Below are 23405 nucleotides of genomic sequence, written 5' to 3' on the forward strand. Positions count from 1 at the left end.
GGGGTCAACAACCTCGGCAACATCCTACTAGCTAAGGCACCTAGGTGGCTCCCGCTCAGGGGGGTGTACCTAAGGTAGCAGACAACAGTAAAAAGTGGGGCTTCAAAAAGGGGCAATCATAATTCCGTTCGGATCTCACATCTGCTGGTTCACATCGGCATCAACTACGGTACTTGTGTAGGCTAGTGAAGCTAAGGCTCACTGATTTGCACCTCACAAGGAAATAATTCAATCCACCTTCAGTTACATACCTTGACTCTAAGTTTATATTCTTCCGGACCCACGGAAGGACAGCCCTTGGCAATGACAGTCCAAGTCAGCACGTTCGAGCAGTTTGTCAAGTTCGGGACTGATGCATGTGAGTGAAGTCAGCTCAGCTATCTTGCAGCCTCTTCAACGTCAAATGCTAACCTTCTTACCGCAAACAAAAGATGGCCTGGAACGTCTGCTCCGTCTCATCCAAGCTCTCACCCAGCTCCTGCTCTCACTCCCTGCCCTTCGGCTGCTCCTCCTCCATCCCCTCCTCTCTGCTCCGTCCTACTCAGCCGTTGCCCCGGTCGTCCTTCAAGCACTCCGCAAACGCATCGCTTCCATCCGCCAGGCCTTTCGCATCTTCCGCTTCCTCGACTCTTTCTCATCTGCCTGGTCAGTTTGGTCACTTCCTCCGCATCCCGATGCAGCGGGAAGTGGTTTTGTGGCAGCGAGGGTCGAGAGGTGGATGGACTTTGGCGCAAAGTCCTTTACGGGCATGTACCTGCTGCTCGAGAGTCTGACTGTTGCCGAGTCGCTGGCTGTGCCTGGCTTGAGCCTCTGGGGTGAGCAGAGGGCGGCGGAGCTGGCGATGGATGGACAGAGGTTTTGGTTTGTCGGCTTGGTTTGTGGCCTTCTTGCTGGCGTTTTGCGACTGACGGCTAAGGAGTATGTTACGGGAGGGACGGTGGCTGACAAGCGGTCACAGCGAGAGGTGGAGAAGGGAAAGGGAAGGAAGAGGAGAGTTTTCAGGAGGGTGGTGGCAGATGCGCTGGATCTGGCTGTTCCTGGGTCGGTGGTCGGTTGGGTGCGGTTGGAGCAGGGAGCGGTAAGCTTTCTCATGCTTGGAAGCACGGTTCTGACGGGGTTGGAGGTCTGGGAGAGATGTGGCAGGGAGGTAGCCGCTACAAAGGCGGCCATACGGGGTAATCATTCTTAAAGAGGTGCGATACCTTTCATTATCCAAAATATTAGAAGAGATCCCTTCCCGGCAAGCTCCTACAGAACAAGAGCACGAATTGACGCTCGGAGCTGGATGCGGGCACGGGCTGCTACTATCAGCATCCAGACCCGCAGATTCTGGGTAAAGCAGATTATTGCAGGGGGACACGGTGCCAGTACGCCTTGCACGATAAGATGAGTTGCTGTGTTGGCAAGCCATACAGTACCTATGTTGAGTAGCAGAGTCTTGACGGCACAGCGGGGCATGCTTGGACCCGATCACCGGGACGTCCTTCAGACGATGGACGTGGCCGCGGAATGCCTCTCGGCGCAAGGCATGCACTATGTAAACCGAGGCACTCTTCGCGGAAGCGTTAGCAACGAAGCGGCGGATTCTCGGTGATGACCACGAGGATGTGTACCCTGCCATCAGACGAGTCGCGATGCAGCAAGTCAAACAGGATAAGGCCGCAGAAGCCGTTCTGTCGTTTCGAGAGCTGTGGCTTAGGAAAGAGAGTCGCGGACAGAGAGCACGTCGACACCGTTTCGGATCTTGGAAACGCTCGCGAATATTCTCTGGGATATTCGAGGACGGGAACAAGTGGTCCGCATGTCCCAGATGGTGTTTGACGTGCGCAGACAGGCACTCGGGGACATGCATCCCGACACGGTTGCAGCGAGGGACACTCTTGCGTCGCGCCAGGCAGAGATCGAACCTTCCGGAGCAGCGGCGATTGATCTTCACCGAAAACGAAGTTCTGCACGAGTATGACGCGGGCGTGCTATGGCGGGAAACTGTCTTCACCGAACACCCAGCCCTGCCCTCGATGCAGTTCAGGGTTCCGTCATGCGAGTCGAGCACGATTCTGCAGCTCTCTTCGCTCGTCAAGCACAGCATCCTGTCGGCGGAAAGAAACCCGGGCCGCGACCCGTCTGATGTGTACGAGCCGTATCTATATGTTTTGAAACGATACATGAGGCGACAAATGACGCATCCGTCAGATGTCCTAAGGGCTCTGCAGGCGATCCAAGCCGAGATGGGGGAAACGACCTCGCAATCCTTTTTCAAAGGCATCCCATTGCGATATGCCTATAGATATTTGTTATTCGACATCATCGGCTACCGTGATGATCTTCGCCGACCAACTTGCCAAGCTGGAGCTGGTGTGGCTGGCAGGGCTTCAGCGAGGTCACCGACGCGCGCGGAAAAGCGACCTCACCAGGATTGAGCTTCAAGAGCGGGTTGAACGATTGGTCTCAACCCAATACCGTTGTCTATCGATGGGATCCCCCAATAGGCCAGACGGAAAACACTACCGGGCTCTATCCACTCATTGCCTTAGAGGATAAGGGCATCGGAATCGAACGGAGATATCTCCATATTGACGCTATCGACAAAGTAGACGGCTGGGCCCGAGAGCTAGACAACATGCTCGTGCTTTCCGCAGAGACCATGCACGTAACCATCTCTGCCGAGGGCGAGCCGCTTCGTTGGGATACTGACACTCGCCGCTATACCATCGGCAGCTTTGATGGTGGAAACGGACATCACGACCGGTATATCACGCCGCTTGGGTCTGTACGGCATAGCAAAAGAATCCTGGGATCTCGCGGGCACAGCTGTGCGGACCGTCTATTTGTGCTGACGGTCTAAGGCGGCCGGAAAAGCAGCCATGAAGAGGCGTCGTGGATTTATCATGTGAGGACGGCTGCATCTACAGATCGTTGACTCCTGTATAGCAAGTTAGTATCCCGCATGGACTACACTCGTCTCCGCTGTATTAGGTGCGCAGTACTTGGGTACAATACCCCACGCAAGGTACAGTACCTACACTGAAGCTTAGCAGTGCGAGGGTTTGCTAACCAAACCGCCACCTAATACTGCTACCCCAAGACGAGTGCATCAACGGCAGCAAATAGACCTAACTGGACCGCCCTCCGGTGCTCGTCATACAACGAAACGCCGGTACAGCACAATGTGGAGCTGCGCCCCGAATCGAGGATAGTGGGTGCGCATAACCGACGACACGACGCACGAGTTCCGACCTGAGTGTTGTAGTAAGTTACCTGGTATGTATGAGCAGCTAGAGTCGGGTAGATGCGGACAGCGATTGCGGTCGTGATTCCGAATGGCATTCGGGAAATACGGTACCTATACAGACTGGGTTGTACCGGCCAGGATTCACTATGGTCGGTAATTACGTGCTCTCATGTAAAATACATACACTGTAGGTAATTTCCGTACAGATTACATAGTCAGGTACCTGACACGATACCCCTCCCGTACCTGCTAGATCTACGGATATGTGGGGGCCCTTTCCTTCGGAGCATCAACTTCAAGCGGCAGAAAACGGAAAAAAGGCGGTGTGGCGCAAAAAGGAAGTACTAGTAGCAAAGAATGCCAGTGCTCGAAAATTTCTTTGCGACAGAACGACGCGCCTGCCTTTTGATACGCGTTTTTCCTCTCGTTTTATTAGCGGGGCAACTTGTGTAAGAGCTAATTGAGGAACTTGCATTCGGATAACTCGTCCATGTCCGCACCGCCAGCGTGGCTATTTTCCAACAACTCTGCACTGACCGCGAACCACCAAAAGGCGATCACCAGCGACAACAAAACCACGATGCCAGGAAACAAGGGAAACAAGAAGCCCAAGGCTGGTAAGGCCAAGGGTAAGGCCAGTGCCATTGAGAAGCCTGCGCCTACAGCCGAGCCACCCGCGCAGCTCATGGACCTGGTTGAGTCCTTTCTCTCGGAGCACGATTTCGCCGATGCGCATCACGCGTTTACCAAACAACGAGCTGAGAAGGGCTGGAAGAAGGCGGCCGATAAACCCGTGTCTGCGGAGCACCACTCTCTCGTCACTGTCTTTCGGGCCTGGGAGACATCGCTGAATGCAGCCGGCGGAAAAGGCATCAAGAGCGCGGTCGGCAAGGTTACCAAGGTCAGCAGCAGCAGCAGCAGCAGCAGCAGCGACTCGGAGTCGTCTGAGAGCGAGAGCGAGGACAATGGCGACGTGGAAATGAAGGATGTCGAAGAGGAGGAGGAATCCTCGAGCTCGGAGTCCAGCAGCAGCAGCAGCAGTGACAGTAGCAGCGACAGTGAGAGTGAGAGTGAGAGCGAGGACGAGGACAAGGAGGCCGAAAAGCACACTGCTGCCCCAAAGCAAGCTGCTACGAATCCCCTGAAGCGCAAGGCCGTTTCCGAGAGCAGTGACTCCTCTGATTCCGAGTCGTCCGATTCCAGCTCAGACGAGGAGCCTCCGGCTGCGAAGAAGCAGAAAGTAGCCGCCGCCCCGGCCGAGGAGTCCTCTTCTGAATCCTCCTCCGAATCTACATCCGAGTCGTCCTCCGAGTCCTCTGATTCCGATTCTGGGTCTGAGTCCGAGGCCGAATCCAAGGCGGAAACCAAGAAGCCCGCTGCCACCAAGGCGGCCGCCAAGGATGAGGATTCTTCCTCCGACTCGTCTTCGTCTTCATCCGAGTCGGAGTCTGAATCGCCCTCTGAATCTGAGTCGGACTCTGAATCGTCCTCTGACTCTGAAGACGATGCTGAAGAGGCAGCCAAAGTTCCCCTGCCCGAGTCCGGTTCAGACTCGGGCTCGGACTCGGACTCTGACTCCGACTCCGACTCCTCGGATTCTGATGCCGAGGAGAAGACCAAGACTAGTGGGAACGCCAAGTCCGGCAGCCCCGAGGCCAACGGTTCCGACAGTTCCGCCACCATCGGCAAGCCTTCCCCCAAGATCTACCCGGTCGACAAGTTCGCGCCGCTGCCGCCGGACCCGGCCTCCGTGAAGACCAACAACCGCGGCAAGGGCAGCAACAACAATGAGAAGAAGGGCATTGTTCCCTTTTCGCGCGTCCGGCGCGACGTCCAGGTTGACCCGCGCCTGGCTTCCAATGCCTTCCAGGGCCACGACTGGGGCCGCAAGGCGCACGAGGACCTAGTGGTCACCCGCGGCAAGAGCTTCACCAAGGAGAAGAACAAGAAGAAAAAGGGCAGCTACCGTGGTGGGCGGATTGATACCCATGCTGTGGGCGGCATTAAGTTTGACGACTAACGCGTCTGGGGCGATTCATTTCTTTCAGCTGAATCTGAGGTTCCTTTACCTGGTTAAGCATGGCATAGCACGGAGTCTCGGGCATTTGTTTTAGGTTGCTATGCCCAGCATCTTCTTTGTATGTCTGGGCATCAACAATCTGGAGGCTGCGTAGAGTTTTAGACCGGTGGAGGTTGTATGTGGGGAGATTACCTATGCTCTCCCACTAAAAATTATATCCTTACCACCAAATCATATGTTCCTCTGAATGCTAATGTGCCCATGGTGACGCCCATGGCTATGGCCGTGCCATGGTCTTCCAGTCCGGCACTCGGTTGATGATCAAGCATGTTCGGGATGCGTCGATCAACAGTCGGGAAATCCAGGTTTACCATCCACAGCTCACAACCAACCTACAACTCACCTGCTTTGGAAATATGCCCTGTAGTTTGCCATTGCCCAAGAGGTATACTGAGAAGGCAAACAATGACCGAAAGCGGATCGCGGCACAAGTCCCTTGCAGCAAAAGCCATCTCGAAGCGGGTTTGCTTGATCAAAGTAGGGAGGCTTAGAGGTCAAAAGAAGCTTTGAAACAGTCAAATGAGGGTCACTTGTTCTAGGCTTTCCAGCATCCCAGGGAGTTGTTCAACCTTGGGAGAGATGGTGCGTCCCAGAAGGAGGGATGTGGCTAACCATGTGGCGTTCTGGGGTGCAGCATGGAGTGCAGAGACTGGGTCGAGCATCCAGTATGGTCTTCCCCTAACAAGGCATACCAGCGATGTTCTGAAACTTCAAGGGTAGTAGTAGATAAAACAGGGCCGTAGCTCGTACTCAACCCTTAACATTACTTCGCAAGCTCAAGCCCGACAACCCAGTGCCTACAATAGTTCAAACGTGATGAGACTTCGGCCTGCCAAAGAAGAAGAGTTTTCTAAACGGTCACTGTGTTGATAAGGTAGGCTAGGTATCGCTGTCTAAGCGCTGGTGGGAGCATCTGAGCACAGGAAGCTGCCTAATGAGTCTGCTTCCTACCTGGCCTCTTGGGGCTAGAGTGAGGTGAGGTTCAGCCAAGAGGTCAGCCTTGTGATCCTTGAGTGGAGCATCAGATCGTTTGGTGGAGTTATGCAACGACATGCACGGACCTCCACTCAGCTCACTCAGGTACGTACCGTACCTACCTTACTTCCAGGCTCGCCAGGCTTGGCTTTATGCTGAGCGCTTCCGGAGGTGCCCTGACAACGTCGGGCTGTGCAGGTGTGCGCCCAGCACTCGCCGGCCGAACAGTCAGTGACCGTAGCTTGGGCGGTCTGCTAGGCTCGCCGGCGCCTGAAAACAGAACTGAAAAGATTCGATCATTCCAGTGCAGCTAAGAGGGCGCTTGTGTGTCACAGCGTTATAACATAGTTTGGGACACCACGTTTCTTTCGCCGGACAGGGCGCAATAGGACATTGGTCGCTCACCTTCCTAAGGTGTCCCTCTCGGCGCGTTGCTCACTCTCGTTGCTAAAAAGCTGGGACCCCGCCTCAGGCATCGGCTCGTCCTTTATTTACTCACCTGGGACTCTCCCCGTCGCCCCCGACGACCCACGCCCGGCAACCGTCTGCTGGCGTGCACATCGGTCTTTTTATCTTGCCAAGACCATGGGCGTATCCAGCAAAGTGGACTCGCCCGAACATGCCCGCAATATTGAGAAAGCTCCGCAAGAGCCCAAACAGGCGCGCCCGGACACTGTCAAGACAACCCGTCGCCGCCGTTTGGCCGACTTCAAGATTGCTAATCCGTTCCGCAGCAGCCCCTCGAACAAGGCCGACCAATCTGGGAGGAGACCAGTCGCTGAGGGTGAGGGTGATGTCCCCAACGGGCAGGGCCATGAGTTCTCCAAAGGGTTGAAACCCGCGGCTGCGGACTCTCCGGACTCTCCGGACTCTCCGGACTCTCCGGCCATTGAAAAAGCGCTCGAGGTTCCGGAGCAGGTTCTGCAGGAGCTCCGTGTCATCCTCGAGAAGGCTGAGTTCTCCGGGGATGGCCCCCCCGAGATCAACCAGGGGTTGGAGGATCGTCTGACGGCATATGCGGCGGGAAAGGCGAAGGAGTACGATGCCGTGCGCCAACAAGGCGTTGCCTACGAGAGCTCCCTAGGATTTGACTATGCCTGCACCAGGACCGCAAAGGAGCTGGAGATCAAGGCCAACGAGAAGCTGCAGCAACTCAAGAAAAGCGACGTTGCGCGAGTCTACGAGACGGCCCCGAAAAGGCGAGGCTACCGTGGTCAGGAGCATCCGCGGTTTTGCGGCGACCACTTCCTCTCCAATGCCGACCTCATCGAGCAGACGCAGCTGTTTGCCCTCTGCCGCGCCATGCCCAAGGGAGCGCACCTCCATATCCATTTCAACGCCAACCTGCTCCCCAGCGTGCTGCTCGGCATTGCCAAGGACATGGAGCACATGTTTATCTGGAGCAACATCCCTCTGGACCGGGATGAGGCATTCGACCTGTGCAGGATACAGTTCAGCATCATGAGTCCGGCCGCGGTGGAGGAGAAGGGCACAGGCGTCCCGTTTCACGGCGATTATCACGGCGGGACGGTGATGCAGTTCCAGCAGTTCCGCGAGGCGTATCCTGGCGGTCCCGCGGCGGCCGACGGCTGGTTGCAAAAAAAGCTTGTATTCCAGGAGGAAGAAGCCCACAACTTGCTCCAAACGCAAGACGGGTGCGTGTTCTTTTTCTTTCTTTCTTTCTTTCTTTCTTTCTTTCTTTCTTTCTTTCTTTCTTTCTTTCTTTCTTTCTTTCTTTCTTTCTTTCTTTCTTTCTTTCTTTCTTTCTTTCTTTCTTTCTTTTTTCTTTTTTCTTTTTTTCCTTTCTTTTATTTTCTTTTCTTTTCTTTTCTTTTCTTTTCTTTCCTCTTCTTCTTCTTTCCTCTTCTTCTTCTTTTTGCATACACACCCTCTACCGATCTGAGCGGTCATGCTAACATCAGTGGCAGCGCCTGGGAAAAGTTCAACGCGAGGACGCAGATGATGAAGGGCCTCTTCAACTATGAGACCGCCTACAGGAGGTACACGCGCCAGTGCCTCGAAGAGTTTGCTGGCGACAACATCCAGTATGCCGAGATCCGGCCAAACTTCATGTCGTCAAACCAGGTCTGGAAGGACGACGGATCGAGCCGCATCGATAACATCGGCATTATGAATCTGATCATTACCGAGTACGAGGCTTTCCAGAAAGACCACCAGCGTCGGATCATGAAGGGGCTCAAGGTCATCTACTGCACGCCGCGTTCGTTTAGCGAGGAGCAGGTAGGAGAAGCTCTAATGCAGTGCTTCCGGTTTAAGATGCACAAGAGGTTTTCCGGTTACATTGCCGGTAAGTCAGCAGAGGGTTTTTAAAGAAGTTTGGGATTATCCGCTTCGAGGGCTCTAGAAACTTACCGTATTCGCCACTCATAGGCTTTGACCTGGTCGGGGAAGAAGGCAAAGGCAAGCCCCTGAAGGACTTCAGAGAGCAGTTCCTCCGGTTCCAAGCGCTCTGCAAGGCAGCCAACGTGGAAATCCCCTTTCTCTTCCACTGCGGCGAGACGCTGGAGATCGGCACCGACACCGACGGCAACCTCGTGGACGCGCTGCTGCTCGGGGCCAAGCGCATCGGCCACGGCTTCGCGCTGCCGCGGCACCCGTACGTCATGGACCAGATGAAGCAGCGCAACGTCTGCGTCGAGGTGTGCCCCATCTCCAACGAGATCCTCGGCCTGACGCCGCGCATGAGCGGCCACGCCGTCTACAGCCTGCTGGCCAACAACGTGCCCTGCACCGTCAGCACCGACAACGGCACGCTCTTCCGCTCCCGCCTCTCGCACGACTTCTACCAGATGATGGCCGGCAAGGCCGACATGACCCTCCACGGCCTGCGCCAGCTCGTCGAGTGGAGCATCCAGCATTCCTGCATGGAGCCCGAGCTGAGGCACGAGGTGCGCAGAGACTGGGAGAAGATGTGGGACGACTTCTGCCGGCGCATCGTGGACGGGGAGTTTGACGAGTTTGAGGAGGACGCTGGGGAAGATCGGGATGCGGGTGTTGGGCATCATTTATGATAGATGGATCGTTTTCGCATCTTATTTCCCTTTTTTTTCTCTCTATGGAGTAGCCGGTTTTCTCCTGTCTTCTGTTTCGCGTTCATGTTTTCTATTATTTCAACGATGAGTTACGAGACCAAGATATAAGTAGAGTCCAACCCACGAGTTAATGCGACCCCCCAGTCGTCGTATGTCTTCCCTTTTTCTATCTCCAGTTGTTCTCGGATCGGCTCTTGCTTTCTCTCGTTTCCTTCTTTTTCCTTTTTTGTTTTTTTCCCTTTGGCTTTTTTTAAAGGCACTGCTCCTGTGCCCACGATTACTCGCTACCTGGTATCTACCTCCCGCCAATTGTCTCATGGCAACTTGCGAGTCTACCCTGTGGATGGGAGACGTTCCGTCGCACATCATGTGAGCGGCTAAACCAATGTTCGGGGCGAACCTGTATCAAAGGGAACGATTGGCCAGCGGAGGGCGAGCAGGTCGCACATGGCTGCCTCTCTTTTCATACCGGTAATTCCGATAACCCTCCCCTCCTCGCACCATTCTCAGATTCCAGATGGCAAACTCGTCGGGGCGCCTGACGAGGCTGCACTGCACATCGAGCCATCATACGTCTTGCGTTGCCTGAGCTGCAGGCCTCAGTCCTCCCTCCAGAGCCCGCGATAAGCGCTGGCCTACTGTGGCTACCCGCTCTCTGCCAAGATGGGGCTGCAGATCTCCCGGGGGTGGATGCTCTCCTCATTTTCCGAGATGTTTGTTGTTGCGTTGCGACTTAAACACTGCAACGGGGCCTGGGAGTATTCAACGTTCCGGGCGTATTGGTTCATGAACTAGACATACTCTCTTTAATTCCTCCTCAACCGTAACAGACATTTGGGCAGCGCAAGCCCTTAGGCTCAAAACTCGGATGCCCCAAGCCTCCGCGAGAATCAGCTGAGCATGGGGTTGCTACCCTGCAAGCCTTGCTCGGTGCCAAGACATCCCAGAGCCTCGTCGGCGCTCGACCTCCAAAAACAGGAGGGATAGAGTACCCTGTATGCGGTTTCCGTGGCCGTGTTGTGATTCCCAGCGTCCATTTCTCTCCTTCGTTAACGAGAATAATGCAATATAGGTCGCCATGGCTACCAACATGTCGGGACAACAAGAAGGGGCGACAGGAGACGCCTCCTGGTGAGTTTCTTACTACTACTACTACTACTACTACTACGACGACGTCTCAGAATTCTATGTCGACTAACGCCTTCCAAGGTTTCCCGTTGGCCGTCAAGACCTCCCCGGCTGGCGTTTCGACGTTATCACCCTTCTTGCCGTTATCGGCGAGTCGTCGGTCGCCGAACACGCCCAAACGCTGACTGCGTCATCTCTGTGCCTGCTTCCGCGCATCATCCCAGCGCCCCAGGCACTCCTGCGTCCTTCCAGACCGCAGCGGATGCCTGAGTATACTGCGACGATGGCGGGCGTGCGTTCAGGCGTGGTACTGCATAGCGTGGGGTTCTTTGCGAACATCATGCACCCTCTGAACGAGTTCAAGCCGTTTGCCTTCAAAGTCTTGGAGATCAAGCATGCCGAATTGGTGGCTAGCCGTCCCGCTAGTACTAGCAGCGGGAAGGAGAGGCGGAATCAGGGCTGGAGGCGGTTTTGGAAGAGGAGGAAAGAGGCTGCGGCAGAGCGTGAGATGGGTGATGAGGTGAGAGGCAATGGAAATAAAAATGGAAACGGGAATGGACGCAAGCATACAGACACAACACGAGCGGTCCGCTTTGCTGGAGCCGACCCCGAGGCTGGCCTGCCAGCACCAGCCTCGGCCCACGGCGCAGAAGAAGAACCACCGCCGCCGGAACCCGGCACACAGCCCAAGCGCAGGGGCACCATGGCCGAAAAGCTCAGCGACGTGGTGACCAGCCCGACAATGGTCAACAGCAACAACCGCTATACGGTGCCGCCAAACTACTACTCGCCGGTGCACATCCTCAACGTCCTCTCCTTCTTCCTGACCGTCGGCATCATCGTCGCCGCGGGTGTCTGGAACGACGGCACTGCCATGCTCGCCACCTTCCTGATCAGCATCGCCAGCAGCGTCATCTGCTACGCCTCGTGGTGGCATCCCAAGCTGATGAACCGCCCGGCCACCAACCGGGTCCCGCCGGGCGACGTCGTCATCCGCACGCGCGAGGGCGCCTTCGTGCTGATCAAATGCACCGAGGAGGTTGCCCGGGAGCTGTATTCGGGCACCGAGGAGTGCAAGTACATCAGCAACAAGTTCCACCGCGTGTTCATGGGACTGGGCATGGTGCTGCTCATGGTGTCGGTCGTGCTGCTCGGCAACTGCGGCTGGAACAGCCAGGTCCTGATCGGCGTGAGCTATATCGTGCTGAACGGGCTGGTATGTCAAATTCGTGCTGTTCATGTCCGAATCTGGCTGTCTCGGGAGTCAATGTGCTCCTGAGACAGGCCTTTTGCTCCCGATTTGCTCCCGAGACACCCTGATCCGGGAAGAAGTGGCTGACATTGTTGGATAGTACTGGCTCATGGGCCTGCTGCCGCAGAAGTACTTCTGGGATCTGAACCGCTACGTGGTCGAGGACGTCACCCCGGCCGATGCGAAGAATGCCGATGAGCCCGCGGTTCCGGAAGACGCACGTGAGGGCACCCCGTCGTTTACGCGGACGCTGTGGTACGCTATCAGGGAGACGAAAGACGGCGGCTGGGCAGAACGGAGCGGCGCGATGCCCGCGACGGAGCAGTGGAAGAGGTGGTTGAAAGAAGCGGTGGCCGAGGCCAGGAAGGAGAATCGGAGGTGGCCGGCGGTCGCGAGGAAGAATAACATCATGGGGGACGAGGTGAATGAGGCTGCACAGCAGGTGCCTTTGCAGGAGGTGCAGCCACCTCGGCGGAGGGATCCGCAAGGTCAAGGCAGTACGTCTTTCTGAAAGCGGCAGTGAAAAGGCATAGGAGAGGCTTGGAAATTCACGACATACCTAAATCATGAGGAGTTCTTGGATTGGCTGGGCGGGGCTGTATGGATTAACGGCTGATTGACCCTGAAGGGACCTGGCTCGAGCAATCACATTGCCTTGAGCCTCCCAACCGCCTGGGAAATCAGGTGAGCGGCCCGGACCGTGCCTACAAGGAAGCGAGGATAAGGTGTTGACTTCCATATTGTAGGTTGGCAGGTGCTACACTTGCATCACTGACAACTTCAACTCGGAGGAGGTCCGAGCCGATCCGCTTCACCTCTGCGGGGCCGCTCCGTACGGAAACGGCCGGCTCATCTAGTAGCTGCCCGGTGAGCTCCGAAGCAAAGAAATCCTCAGTCGCTGCACCCTCCTCGCACTCACTCATGTGAATACATATAGTAAATAGTTACTATGTTGTTGCGTAGCTTAGGTTCCTCTGCTCGTATCGCCATCTTAACGCCGCTCAGGGGACTGTGACGCCTTCATGGAACCCCACCTCCGCGACGACATAACATTCTCGCTTTTGATGGAAATCTCGCAGTGGAGTCGTGTCGGCCAAGCCATTCCCAGGCCAAGCAAGGGTTCTGGCGATCATTTGCAAGGGGATGTGAATCTAGCCGAGTGACTCACAAACTCAATTGCAACATCGTGGACTTCCAATCCAATTGGGCATTCTGATTCGACGCGCAACTCCCCAGTGTCGTTGCAATAGGGAACATATCAAGCAAGATCATGTCTCAGTCTTTGGATCTTTCCGCATCGCCCTTCCCCGCGGTTGTGCCCTGACGCGGGACTAGACGGGCAACGTTACTACCTTCTTCGTAGCCGTCGCGGAGGCTGAGCCAGAAGCCCAACAGCTTAGGAAAATAACGGCTGACAGGAAACTCGTGTGCGACAAAAGCCGCAGTCGCCCAGTCCCAGATGGAATGGAATGCTTGGCCTGGGTGAAAGCTGGGCACTGCAAGGGCGATTGTTTAGGGCTAGCCGGTCCCCAGAAGCAATGGTCGCAACCTGGAAGTTACGAACTTGAACCGGCCCGAGGGCACGAAAGTCGTGCGTGGCCGAAGGACTCGTGGCCTTTTCCACTGAAGCAACGGAGACGGACGTACCACACGGCGCACACACACGTACCTCCATACGTGTTCACTAGGTTCATGAGGACATCTTTTTTTCCTGCATTGCAAAGGCGCCTCCCACGACCGCAACAGGCAGAAAACCATAGTTGGACATGTGCGCCCTTCTGGTGGAGGCCATGACCGTGCCAGCGGCGTAAGCCTGTCCGATGTCCTCACTTTGGCGTTTCCAGCCAGAAATACATGCATGGGACCTTCCCACGACTGCACGTCTTATTGGCTACGAGATATATTAGTGGGGCAGTGCTGGCCGCCTGGCAGGCATGGCAGGGCAGAGGGCACCAGAGTCGCAGGCCGGTTCTGAAAAAAGAGGTCTTTGTTAAGTCGCTCCTACCAGACAATGGTACATTCGCCAACTCATCACACTGCTCCAGATAGGTGGTAATTGAGGTGACAGACGTAGATGTTTTTCAGAACATGCGCTCAAAACATATCATCGTCCTCCACAAACGATCGCCCATGTGAGCATTGCGAGCCCTACATATAACTCCACAGATTGGCGAAATTTCGCGTTTTGCTTGTGGGGTACGGAGTTTTGGAGGCAGGAGCGTGTGGGAGGAGTGTGACTCACACCTTCCATTTAGGGCTGCCCGGTACACGCGTACCACGCAGGGGGAAAAGTTTGGAGCCCAGCAGTGGTACTCTAGCTTAACCAGCACCGTGCGTTGATGGGACGTAAGCCGCATCCATACTGTAATACTCGCCTGGAATGCAAGGCGAGCTGGAAAAGACATACGCTTGTTTTATAGTACACTAGTCAATACGACGATGAAGTCGGAGAGAGCGTTTCGCACAGTGAGCTCAGATCCTTTTGACTTGCGCAAGGGGTAGCCACACACTGTCCCTGCCTCCCACGAATAGCCGATCAGGGCAATCCTGCCACAGGCCCACAGCCTGTGTCTGCCTCGCTTGCGGCGCTCGCTGCCTGATTAAAAAGTCTCACACTGCCCACACTTCGGCTCTCTTCTCTTTTGTTTTCTCTCCAACCCAATGCTTCCACAACAACACACAATTTGAGCAATCCAAGGCATCTGTCAAGATGCGTTAAAGCGCCCCCCTCCCCCAGTTTCTCGACTTGCTCTAGCAAAGTCGCCACAATATCTTCCACAATTCATCTTCAGGGTTTACCCAGCACTTCATCAACTCCTTCAGCTCATCCTGCAAAGGTTGAACTGAACTTCGGCACCGTGCTTCCAAGCTCGCGCTCAAGTTCCTCTCACAACACCGCCGCCATTCCCGGCCAAGACTTTACAGTCTTCACCACGGCTTCAAACCAGTCAACATGGATTCCATCCAGATCCCCCTGCCTGCCGGCACCATCCGCGCAACCGTTGAACTTTACGCGCAACAATCTGCCTCAACAGGACTTTGTCTTGTTCGACCAGCCGACCAGACCACGCCGTTACGCTAATCGCTCTATCTCGCAACCTTCCGCCAACGGAGGTGTAGAACCAAACCAGCAACATCGCAACCAGCCACTCTTCTCGCAACAGGCCTCCACGTCGCCCTCAAGTTCGTTGCAGAACCAGCGAGTTGCTAGCATCATCCAGGCAACAGGGCACCAGACAACTTCTTCGGCTTTCAGCAATCGGTTTAGCTCTCCTGCGCAGAACCCGCTTTCGCGCCAGTTCTACGCTTCGTCTGCTCCATCTTCATCAGTTGCTTCGAACGCACAGAAACAGAACCGGCCGCGTCGCCCCCCTGTTCCTCTGTTCCCGCAAAGCACTGGTAACGTACCACAAGGCAATATGATCATCCAAGGTAAACCCTCCTCCACACTCGCTTGGTGCGGCCCACATGCTCGACCACGAGGCTCACGCTCTGCATCAGATCTGGACTTAGAGGAGTTCACTGCCTTCGAAGGCGGTGCTTCCACCTCGGCGTATTCTTCACCGGCGATGCCGAGCGTGTTCGACCTGAGCGGCAGTTCTTCCAGCCCGACAACCAACATGGGCACTGTTTCGCCGCAGGATCTCCTGGTCCATGAGCCGTTCATGTCGGCACCCAACTCCGCCGCTCTGACCGCTCTCACGTCACCTTCGATCTATAACGGGTCGCCCGACTTCTGCGACAGCTACGATGTTTCCCCTAGCTTCGGAAGCGGTGACTTCGACAACGGCTCCACCGACACCTGGTACCCCCTGTTCCCTCCAACCGAGCCTCAGCCGGAAGTGCCGCAGAGGGCAACAAGCACTGAGGGATCTTCCGCGTCGAAGTCGCACGACCTGGAGGCGACGGAGTCCACTTCCGAACATCGCCGCAAGTCGTCGGGCGCTTCGCCCCCGTCTAGTCGTCCCTCCTCGTTTGTTGGCGTTAGCTCGCGCCGTCGCGACAAGCCTCTGCCTCCCATCATTGTGGAGGACTCGAATGATGTTGTCGCCGTGAAGCGGGCGCGCAACACGCTTGCCGCACGCAAGTCGCGCGAGCGTAAAGCACAGCGTCTTCAGGAGCTGGAGGAGAAGATCGTGGAGCTGACGGCGGACCGTGATCATTGGAAAAGGATCGCCCTTGCGCATGGTGCAAAGGAGTAGAACTTTTGAGTGGCTTTGGCTCTTGGAATGGTAGATTTAACCCTCAATGTCCTCATATTGTCATTGAGGAGGGTTTTTGACTGAGTTCTTTCCGTGTCTTTTCTACCCTGGGATATACTTATGACGCTCGTCATTCATAAATGACCAGGCTTGAGTTTCATTCAGGTGGTTATCGTCTTTGGGGTCTCTTAAGTGCAGAATAAAGCAGATTGTGATTCTCATTCCCAATTGCAAATTTGGTGCCTTTGATATACCGTGCAGAGAGTCTGTTTCGTTCTTCGTCCGCTTTGAATATCGCTGGCTGTTAGTGCTGAGTGATTCCTGCCAGTTCAGCTTCAATCAGCAACATCATTACACGTTCCCCTTCCTGATTCCTATGATCAAAGGCCACGTCAGCTGGAGGGAAAGCGGAAATCAAGAAGCGAATTGCCGCTGTTTCCTACAGCGGAACCCCGAATCCCACTTCATACGCATGAGCCGATTGTGGAACCTCCTGTTCTACCTGTCCCGACGTGCAGTCGTTTGGGGTTAACGGGTGTTGGCGGCGGGGTGCGATCGTTCATCTCGAAGTCATATTGTTGATGCTTAAATAGTAGCTTGTTTTGTTGACATAATCAGAGCTATTCTCTTAACTGTAGTTTCGTCATTCCCCCGATATCCTCTCAATCTGCTATCTTCTGGACCCTTTTCTCTGTCACTGTAATAAAGGGGATGGTAGGTAGAGTGGATGATGCCTAGCAGGAGGAATACTATTGTGGTCTTGACCACCTGGATGCTATATTCCGTACCTAGTCTCCAAGAACTCGGCTGAGGTGCGATCCACCGAAGGCATTGCTAGATGGAGCTGAGGGAGACAGGCAGCCTGGACAGCTAGCTGAACAACCTCCTATCCAATACCTATAGGGCGTAAAAGGAGACCGGGGTCCCAAGCTATCATCCAAGGCAGTCACATTCAGGCGAACAAAAGTGGCGGGAAACAGCTCTCTATATACCATTGAAATTCAATCTCCTAAATTCTCATTCGATATTAATCACCTTGTCCAGGATGTTGATGAGCTGTTCTTGACTACTAATTCACGAACCTAAAGCATACCCGGTAAGCGAGCCGACGGTATTATATTCGAGGATGGACATAGAACAGGAGAAATCGAGGAGAAAGGCACCTAAATGAGATACTGAGCAACTGATGCAGATACAAAATCATGTACTAGATGACGCCGTCCCCCAACTGGCACGTTCAACTCAAAGGGGTCGTGCTCTCGACAACTACTAGGACGGAGTAAAAACTACCAATACTACTACTAAGGTAAGGTATGTAGTCGGGCTTCCTCTTGGTCTAGCTGATATACATACTTCACAAACATGTTTGCAATGCGCTGGGAGGAGACGGAAAGAGAAACATAGCCGGCATTTTATGTATCCCCTAACACATGGAGCAGGCTAACAAACATTACTAAAGTAGCAGAAAATCGCATCTCGTGCATGCTGCTTGTTTTCCAGGCGCGAATGCAGGGAAGACCATGCCAAGTAGAAGAAAACAAGCAGGCAATATGCCATGCCGTGACTCATTACCACAGTGTCCGTACGATCATCGATACTAGAGAGAGGAAAAAGGATAGAAAACGGGAAAACACAGCCGGTTTTTGTAAGGTACATCAAAGTGCCGGGCTGCTCAGGCACACGTCCGTTTTGCCTTGTTTTCCCGTGCTCCATTGCACTCCATGCCACTTCACTTCCTTTTGGCCAACTCCCATTTTGTTTTATCCACTTCAGCCTTGTCATGCCACACCATGCTATGCGGAAAGGAAAAGAAGTAACGTAAGTTGCGCCTCGCTCCGTTCTTTTGTCGTTGTAAGCATTTCTCCTATGCAAAGCAACCGTGACAGCATGCCGGTCATCAGACCAGAAATTATTCATACATATACAGGTTCGGATAATGGGGCGGGGAGAACGTGAGAGAGCAGGTAGAAAGAAAAAAAAGGAAACCCGCGTTCACGGGCTTGCTGGACGGATGAGGATATTAAATTTGGGGTACTAGTAGTTGATAGATGTCGGGAGGAGAAACCGCAGCTGGGTGGTTTCAGCTAACCGTCATCATTTGCATCCTCGGCGACTCGACAGATGTCCTGCTCAGGATTGAATTGCTGCTGCGGCTGTTGGGCAGTCGTCTCGGCGGGCTCGACGCGGGGTCCGCGAAGACTCGCGTGAACGCTGGGCTCCCGTCAGGGTTCTGGTGGCGAAGATGCCGCTCGCGGCGAGGCGTGCCAGCGGGGCTCTGCGTAAGCAGCTCGGCCTTGCGGACCGCATCCGACAGCATGTCCCGGAGCTGACCGGCTCGCTTGACCAATTCCTGGAGGCTGTTGGTGTCGAAGAACAGCTTCGCGCCCGGCGTTCTGGCGGGTGCGCTCTTGGCCCGCTGAGATGCGGATTTCTGCCCCTGCTTCATGGCTTCAATGACCATCGAGATGACTGCAGAGTTCCTACTCGGGCTAGAGCCCCTGCTGGGTTCGTGTGTCCGTCCCGGTGTTGCACTTCCTTCCATCAGCGGCCAGTTACCGAAGATGTCATCCTCGGGGGAGAAGACCGATCTCCGCCGGGGACTATGCCGTTCCCGTACCACCGCCGTCTTAGACATCTCAGGCTCCGGAATGCCAAACGGGTCGTCAGACAAGTCAAGAAGCGGACCGTCGAAGCCCTCTTCCAAGAACAGGTCGTCCATCTTCGATCGATCCAGTTCCACCGACGGCTTGTTCGAGCTCATGTCCTCAGGCTCATCCTCGTCCGGCGAAGCCAGAGCAATGATGCTTTCCGCCTCCGCCCACTTGACTGCCATCGGTCCTTCCAAGATGTCGAGGTCCTTGCCATGTCGACATAGCCGTTTCAGATCGTTGACCAGTAAGGAGAGCTCGCGGATCTGGCCGGAATGTGCCCTCACGCTGGGCTGTGTCGCCTGAATCGAAGCAGGGACCACCATGGAGAAGCTGGTAGCCGAGTCCTTGCCTCCGGGCGAGCAAACCACAGACTCGTCCCCCTCGAACTCGAAGTCATCGTCCCAATCCTCGCTGGAATTCTTCGTTCCTAGACCCCAGGTTCCAAATTTTGGTGGCAATTTTGAGCCATCGGAGGGGTCCGGCACGACGGGGACACTCTGGCTCCGCACATGCGCTGCGCCGGGCGGCTTGCGGCTCACGGAACGGCCTCCCCTCAAGTCCAGCTCCTGTTTCCCGTGCACCGTCTTCGGCCGTGGCAGATTAGTGTCGTGTTTGTCGTGAACTGATGGTTCCGACCAATCAAATATGTTACTCCGCGGCCGGTCGCCCAGGCTTTGCCGCTGGGACTCGGGGTAGCCGTTGCCACTGGTGTTCCTAAGGGCCTGTCGCAAGGTAGGGCTGACGCGCCGGGAGTTAGTGGAGCTCGGCGGTGAAAGATGGTTGCTCAGAGTGTTCTCGTCATCTCGTGCCCAGTCATCATCGTCGTCATCATCAAATGACAGGCGACCCAAGTCGCTGTCAGCCAACGGCATTTTGTGTGCGGTGTCAAACTCGAAATGATCTCGTTTCCGATCGTGAGACCCAAGACCGTGGGGTTCCGCCGGATGCGTGCTTCTCATTGGCGTGGGAACGCCCTCGTCCTCTTCCGTAATCTTCGTCTCGCCGTCCCAAGAACGCCCAAGCATTTCCTGGATGGACAGCCGCTTCGTTCTGCCGTTGCTCGCGGTGCTAGGAGGCGAGTCATCAAACATTGACTCCAGCGGTGTCTCGACAGATCTCACTCGGCTCGAGGAAGCCCCCGTTCGGAAAGAGTCGTACATGGCGTCGCTCCCGAAGTCTGCATCCCCATCGTCTCCATAAAACGTCTCGTGAGCCTCGCTATCGGAGCCGGCAAGGGTCACAGATCGCTCCCCTGACGGTCCTCGGCTGTGAGTGGTGGCCGAAGATGCCTGCGAATAGTTGATGGGACGATGAAAGGACCCCGAAGTAGCTGCCGAGGACGACGTGGCCAGCCCTATGCGCGTAACGTCTATGTTGAAACTAGACAGGCGATTTAGGGGAGGCAAGGGCGACGACGAGTTTCTCTTGCGAGTGCGCGGGAGATCGGCTGGCTTCAGTTCAAATTCCGCTTGCTGCCGAGGTTGCTGTTCAGGGTCGTGTGGCGCATGAATTCCTTCGCGGCCCGGTTGGGCGGGGGGTGGAGTTTGGTCGTGCGGCACAGCCAAGGGTTCGATTGTACTCCGTCTCGGGCGTCGGACGCTTCCGGTCCGTGCAATCCACTGGCTGGCTGAACTGAAATGCATCGACAATGACCGCTTTGTTCCTCGATCGCCTATCGAGTCGGTTGGGCTAGAGGGGTCGAGGGCGAGATCACAGCTTTCTTGCTTCCCTTCAGGCGCAATATGATCGTGCGTTGCTCCGAAGTTATTCGCCATTACGGCGTCGACGTCACTCGGCTTCGTGAGGTAGGCGCGGAGATCATGACGGGGGTTCAACGACACTCTCCGCCTCGGAAATAGGCCGTGATACGGCGAGGTTCCCGGAGGAAGGCCAGATATCTCTCGCACCGATGAGGATGTGCGGCGGAAGTGGAAGAATGACGTCCATTTTTTGGAGGGTCGGCTCGGCTCCGACGATATCGGAAAGGGGGGGGACATTGGGGAAGTCGGCGAAAAGGCGTAGTTGTCTAGGCGATACATAGCATCCGGCGAAAGCGGTTCGGCCAACGCAGTCCCTTGCTGCTGAAATTGTTGTTGCAATGTCGCAGACCGCTGGTGGCTTGTAGCAGGCCGCCGGAGCGTCAAAACCTGCGACTTGGAGCCTCGCCGTGCATGGCCCGCCACTGGTCCATTCTGCCCAGATGTTGCTCTCTTGACCAGCTTATTCGGCGAGGGATGGGATGTGGGCGACTGGCCAAGCATTGGAACGCCGGAGCCGTGTGAGAAGGCCACGGACGACGAATCCGGGCCCATGCTCGATGTCCGACTCCCATGCTGAGACAGTGGCCGGAGGGACAGCCGCCGTATCCAAGACTCCCTGGACGACACCGAATCGCGCGCATTCTCAGCGATTGTCTGGCATGCCACGTCGCCCTGGCGTAGGAGCGAGTGCCTTCTGCCGTCAGACTGCGGAGATGTGACTGAAACCCCAGTGAGAGGGCGTGGGACATTAGTGGAGACTGTCGGGTGTGACGTGAGGGGGCTGACTGGGGTTGCTGGTTCGGCGAGTTGGCGGAAGGAGGCGTATGGGAAGTCCTCCACGGGCGAGGTGGGCGGGTGGTATATGAGCGCGGCGCTTGTGCCGGGACGGAGAGGGGCTGGCCGGGCTCGGAAGCCGTCGTAGTCGGCGGGGAAGCTGTGGTGAACCGAGCTCGGCCACGGTGCTTCGGCCTCGGGCGGTTGGCCAAAGGCCAAGCCAACGGCGGCGGCGGCCGCCGCAGCGCCGGTAGCCGCGAGCTGTGAACAGAGACGTTAGCATTCCTCAAGCATGGACCGTTCAGCTTGCCGACACGAAGGGATACAGGACGGGATGGACTAGGCTATCGCAGGGCTGTTGGCCGTCGCGTTCGCATCAAACAAACGCAGCTCGTTTGCAATTTCGCTCTGCATCCATACCCCGACGTCCAACACACGGACGAGATTCTCGACAAACTTACGCTTGGCACGGCCTGCATCCTGGCTGTGGGTAGTTTATGTCAACGGCAACAAGCAGCCGTGAGAGGAGAGAGGGGCGAGAAGGGATCTGGTAGTCGTGAGGGTCGTGGTTTGCATCGTCAGGTCATTACGAAAGAAGAAGCTGTCGAGGAGGAGGGAGTATGTATGCCAGCGATGAGCTGACGAATGTGGAATGCGGGAATGCGGATGGTGCAGGCGCGTTCTTGCAGTTTGTCGCCCGGCACGCCCGACTGCAGAACGGCCAAGTGACCTGGGGGAAGCACCGGCTCACCAAATGCCGCTGCTGCTGCGAATGCGAGCAGGAGACGCAGTAGGCCGTGTCAACTGGCGTCCAACGCGATCGAGAGCAGGACCGGGTGCCGTGTGCTGGCGTGGGTCGCAGCTAGGGAGGGAGAAGGCGGCCAGGGCAGCGGGGTGCGGTCGGCGGTCCAACGGCCGTCGCTGTTGTGGCTTCCAGGTTCGGCTTCCTGTCGAGGCGGGCCGCAATTGGTGAGGGTCGCCGACGCTGAGATGGGACGAACTGATCCGGGGCAAGAGCAACAGACCGCCCGTTTGCCAGAAAAAAACAAACCCGGAAGTCAAGGTGCACTGGCCGAAGACGCGACACGGGAAGGCACACCTCGGTGGACCATCCGCAAACTCAACAACACGGCCCGATGAATGAAAAGAGTGAGGTCCCGGCCTGGCAACGTTCCCGGAACAGAGAACCGAGAAAAGACAACAAGACGCGCGAAAGCCAAACAGAGGGAAAAGTGTCGGGAACTGTGTACAGTACAAGGCACAGCAACCAGCAATCCACCTCTACGATGCGGTAAAGGGCGACGGCATCCTGGAACCACAACAACTCCATCCAAGGCTGGGCTGGGGGCCAGGCTGCTGGGATGCTGTGGAGATCTTCTGGGCTGCACCTGCACGGGCTTTCCAGGATCTTGCGGGCCTGCGCTCGGATTGGCTTTCGGCTATCGATTCAGTCTGAGATTCGCTTGGCGCTAAGAAGGCGCACTTGAAGCGATCATCGGCCCTGCTGTGTCCTGCGTCCTATGCTGTGTAAGCCCATCTAGCTCAGCTGCTTCCGGACACGCCCGCCCACACCCTCCAATATCGACAAACTGCGCATGTTTGATGAGCCTGAGAGATACAGCGCTGTGGCATCCGGTCTGCGCGCTTGCGCAGGCTGCAAGCCAAGGTCCGTATGTGTGTGCACCGCATACGCAGAAATTAGCCCGCCCCAGATCCTGAATCAGGGCAGCCAGTCGTCCCGCAACGCTGAGCCAACATGCAACCACAAGAGCGCCTGCCTTTTTACACAGCAGATACACGACCTCCCGGTCGATGATGCACGAATGAAGAGCACACTGAACGGCACCTCATGGCGTGCTCCTGACCAACTTTTGACTCATCTAACCCGCCTGGCTTCACCTGCTTATCCTACCCACGGCTCAGCCTACCTACAGTACATACTGTGTAGAGAGGTTACAAACCGGAAACAGCGAGCATGAAGTCGCAATGGGCTGCAGGGATGCAGTTGGATCTGGGGAGCTGGGCCGACAGGTTACAGGGCAGCAGGGCAAAGCAGCAATTAAACGATCCACCTCCTGCCGCTCCATGGATCCTTCCAAGGCCGAAACAACGCAATGCAGCAACGCCAATGGACAGCAGCAGGTTGCATGGTGAGCGTGGTCAGGAACGCGATCTCCCCACGCCAAGCATGATTCCAAAAACAGCATCCGAGCTCCGTACTGTGTACTAGTAGTACAGTAGTTATGATGCGGTTGTAATCCCCGTTCGCTTACACTGATACTTTCCGGTGATACCGTG

At 55.9% G+C, this 23405-nt stretch overlaps 7 protein-coding genes across 7 annotated transcripts; 5 read left to right on the forward strand and 2 right to left on the reverse strand.

The window, feature by feature from the left end:
- Nucleotides 1-157: 157 nt before the first annotated feature.
- Nucleotides 158-3166, forward strand: B0T15DRAFT_504591 (uncharacterized protein). The gene is made up of 4 exons (XM_062867502.1): nt 158-358; nt 432-1041; nt 1895-2131; nt 2377-3166. The coding sequence occupies exons 1-4, from the start codon at nt 304-306 to the stop codon at nt 2843-2845; spliced, it is 1371 nt and encodes a 456-aa protein (XP_062719140.1). The 5' UTR covers nt 158-303; the 3' UTR covers nt 2846-3166.
- Nucleotides 3167-3525: 359 nt separating this feature from the next.
- Nucleotides 3526-5473, forward strand: B0T15DRAFT_539923 (SRP40, C-terminal domain-containing protein). The gene has a single exon (XM_062869764.1). It carries the CDS (start codon nt 3723-3725, stop codon nt 5250-5252), a length of 1530 nt encoding a protein of 509 aa, XP_062719141.1. The 5' UTR covers nt 3526-3722; the 3' UTR covers nt 5253-5473.
- A 1399-nt stretch (nt 5474-6872) lies between these two features.
- B0T15DRAFT_486817 (uncharacterized protein) lies at nt 6873-9448 on the forward strand (the record flags this gene model as incomplete). The annotated part of the gene is made up of 4 exons (XM_062866387.1): nt 6873-7942; nt 8216-8595; nt 8679-9264; nt 9430-9448. 4 exons carry the CDS (start codon nt 6873-6875, stop codon nt 9446-9448), a joined length of 2055 nt encoding a protein of 684 aa, XP_062719142.1.
- A 616-nt stretch (nt 9449-10064) lies between these two features.
- B0T15DRAFT_272098 (uncharacterized protein) lies at nt 10065-12328 on the forward strand. The gene is made up of 3 exons (XM_062863476.1): nt 10065-10471; nt 10550-11684; nt 11821-12328. Exons 1-3 carry the CDS (start codon nt 10419-10421, stop codon nt 12229-12231), a joined length of 1599 nt encoding a protein of 532 aa, XP_062719143.1. The 5' UTR covers nt 10065-10418; the 3' UTR covers nt 12232-12328.
- Nucleotides 12329-14998: 2670 nt separating this feature from the next.
- On the forward strand, nt 14999-16110 carry B0T15DRAFT_272187 (uncharacterized protein). Its single transcript, XM_062863477.1, has 2 exons — nt 14999-15152; nt 15234-16110. The coding sequence occupies exons 1-2, from the start codon at nt 15140-15142 to the stop codon at nt 15920-15922; spliced, it is 702 nt and encodes a 233-aa protein (XP_062719144.1). The 5' UTR covers nt 14999-15139; the 3' UTR covers nt 15923-16110.
- Nucleotides 16111-17244: 1134 nt separating this feature from the next.
- Nucleotides 17245-17920, reverse strand: B0T15DRAFT_272227 (uncharacterized protein). Its single transcript, XM_062863479.1, has one exon. It carries the CDS (start codon nt 17837-17839, stop codon nt 17363-17365), a length of 477 nt encoding a protein of 158 aa, XP_062719145.1. The 5' UTR covers nt 17840-17920; the 3' UTR covers nt 17245-17362.
- B0T15DRAFT_272219 (uncharacterized protein) lies at nt 17890-21906 on the reverse strand. Its single transcript, XM_062863478.1, has 2 exons — nt 21569-21906; nt 17890-21368 (listed from the first exon to the last, which is right to left on the reverse strand). Exons 1-2 carry the CDS (start codon nt 21584-21586, stop codon nt 18003-18005), a joined length of 3384 nt encoding a protein of 1127 aa, XP_062719146.1. The 5' UTR covers nt 21587-21906; the 3' UTR covers nt 17890-18002.
- Between the last annotated feature and the right edge of the window lie 1499 nt (nt 21907-23405).

This window comes from Chaetomium strumarium, assembly GCF_033439665.1.
Source record: "Chaetomium strumarium strain CBS 333.67 chromosome Unknown B0T15scaffold_6, whole genome shotgun sequence".
NCBI classification, from domain to species: Eukaryota; Fungi; Ascomycota; class Sordariomycetes; order Sordariales; family Chaetomiaceae; genus Chaetomium; species Chaetomium strumarium.

Excerpts from the sequence above, each read along its gene's own strand:
- B0T15DRAFT_539923 (XM_062869764.1), top strand. The coding sequence starts at position 3,723 with ATGTCCGCACCGCCAGCGTGGCTATTTTCCAACAACTCTGCACTGACC.
- B0T15DRAFT_504591 (XM_062867502.1), top strand. The coding sequence starts at position 304 with ATGACAGTCCAAGTCAGCACGTTCGAGCAGTTTGTCAAGTTCGGGACT. Across the intron at positions 359-431 it reads CAAGTTCGGGACTGATGCAT|ATGGCCTGGAACGTCTGCTC; the intron begins GTGAGTGAAGTC and ends CGCAAACAAAAG. Across the intron at positions 1,042-1,894 it reads CTGGATCTGGCTGTTCCTGG|GCAGAGATCGAACCTTCCGG; the intron begins GTCGGTGGTCGG and ends GCGTCGCGCCAG.
- B0T15DRAFT_272098 (XM_062863476.1), top strand. The coding sequence starts at position 10,419 with ATGGCTACCAACATGTCGGGACAACAAGAAGGGGCGACAGGAGACGCC. Across the intron at positions 10,472-10,549 it reads GCGACAGGAGACGCCTCCTG|GTTTCCCGTTGGCCGTCAAG; the intron begins GTGAGTTTCTTA and ends ACGCCTTCCAAG. Across the intron at positions 11,685-11,820 it reads ATATCGTGCTGAACGGGCTG|TACTGGCTCATGGGCCTGCT; the intron begins GTATGTCAAATT and ends ATTGTTGGATAG.
- B0T15DRAFT_272227 (XM_062863479.1), bottom strand. The coding sequence starts at position 17,839 with ATGAATAATTTCTGGTCTGATGACCGGCATGCTGTCACGGTTGCTTTG.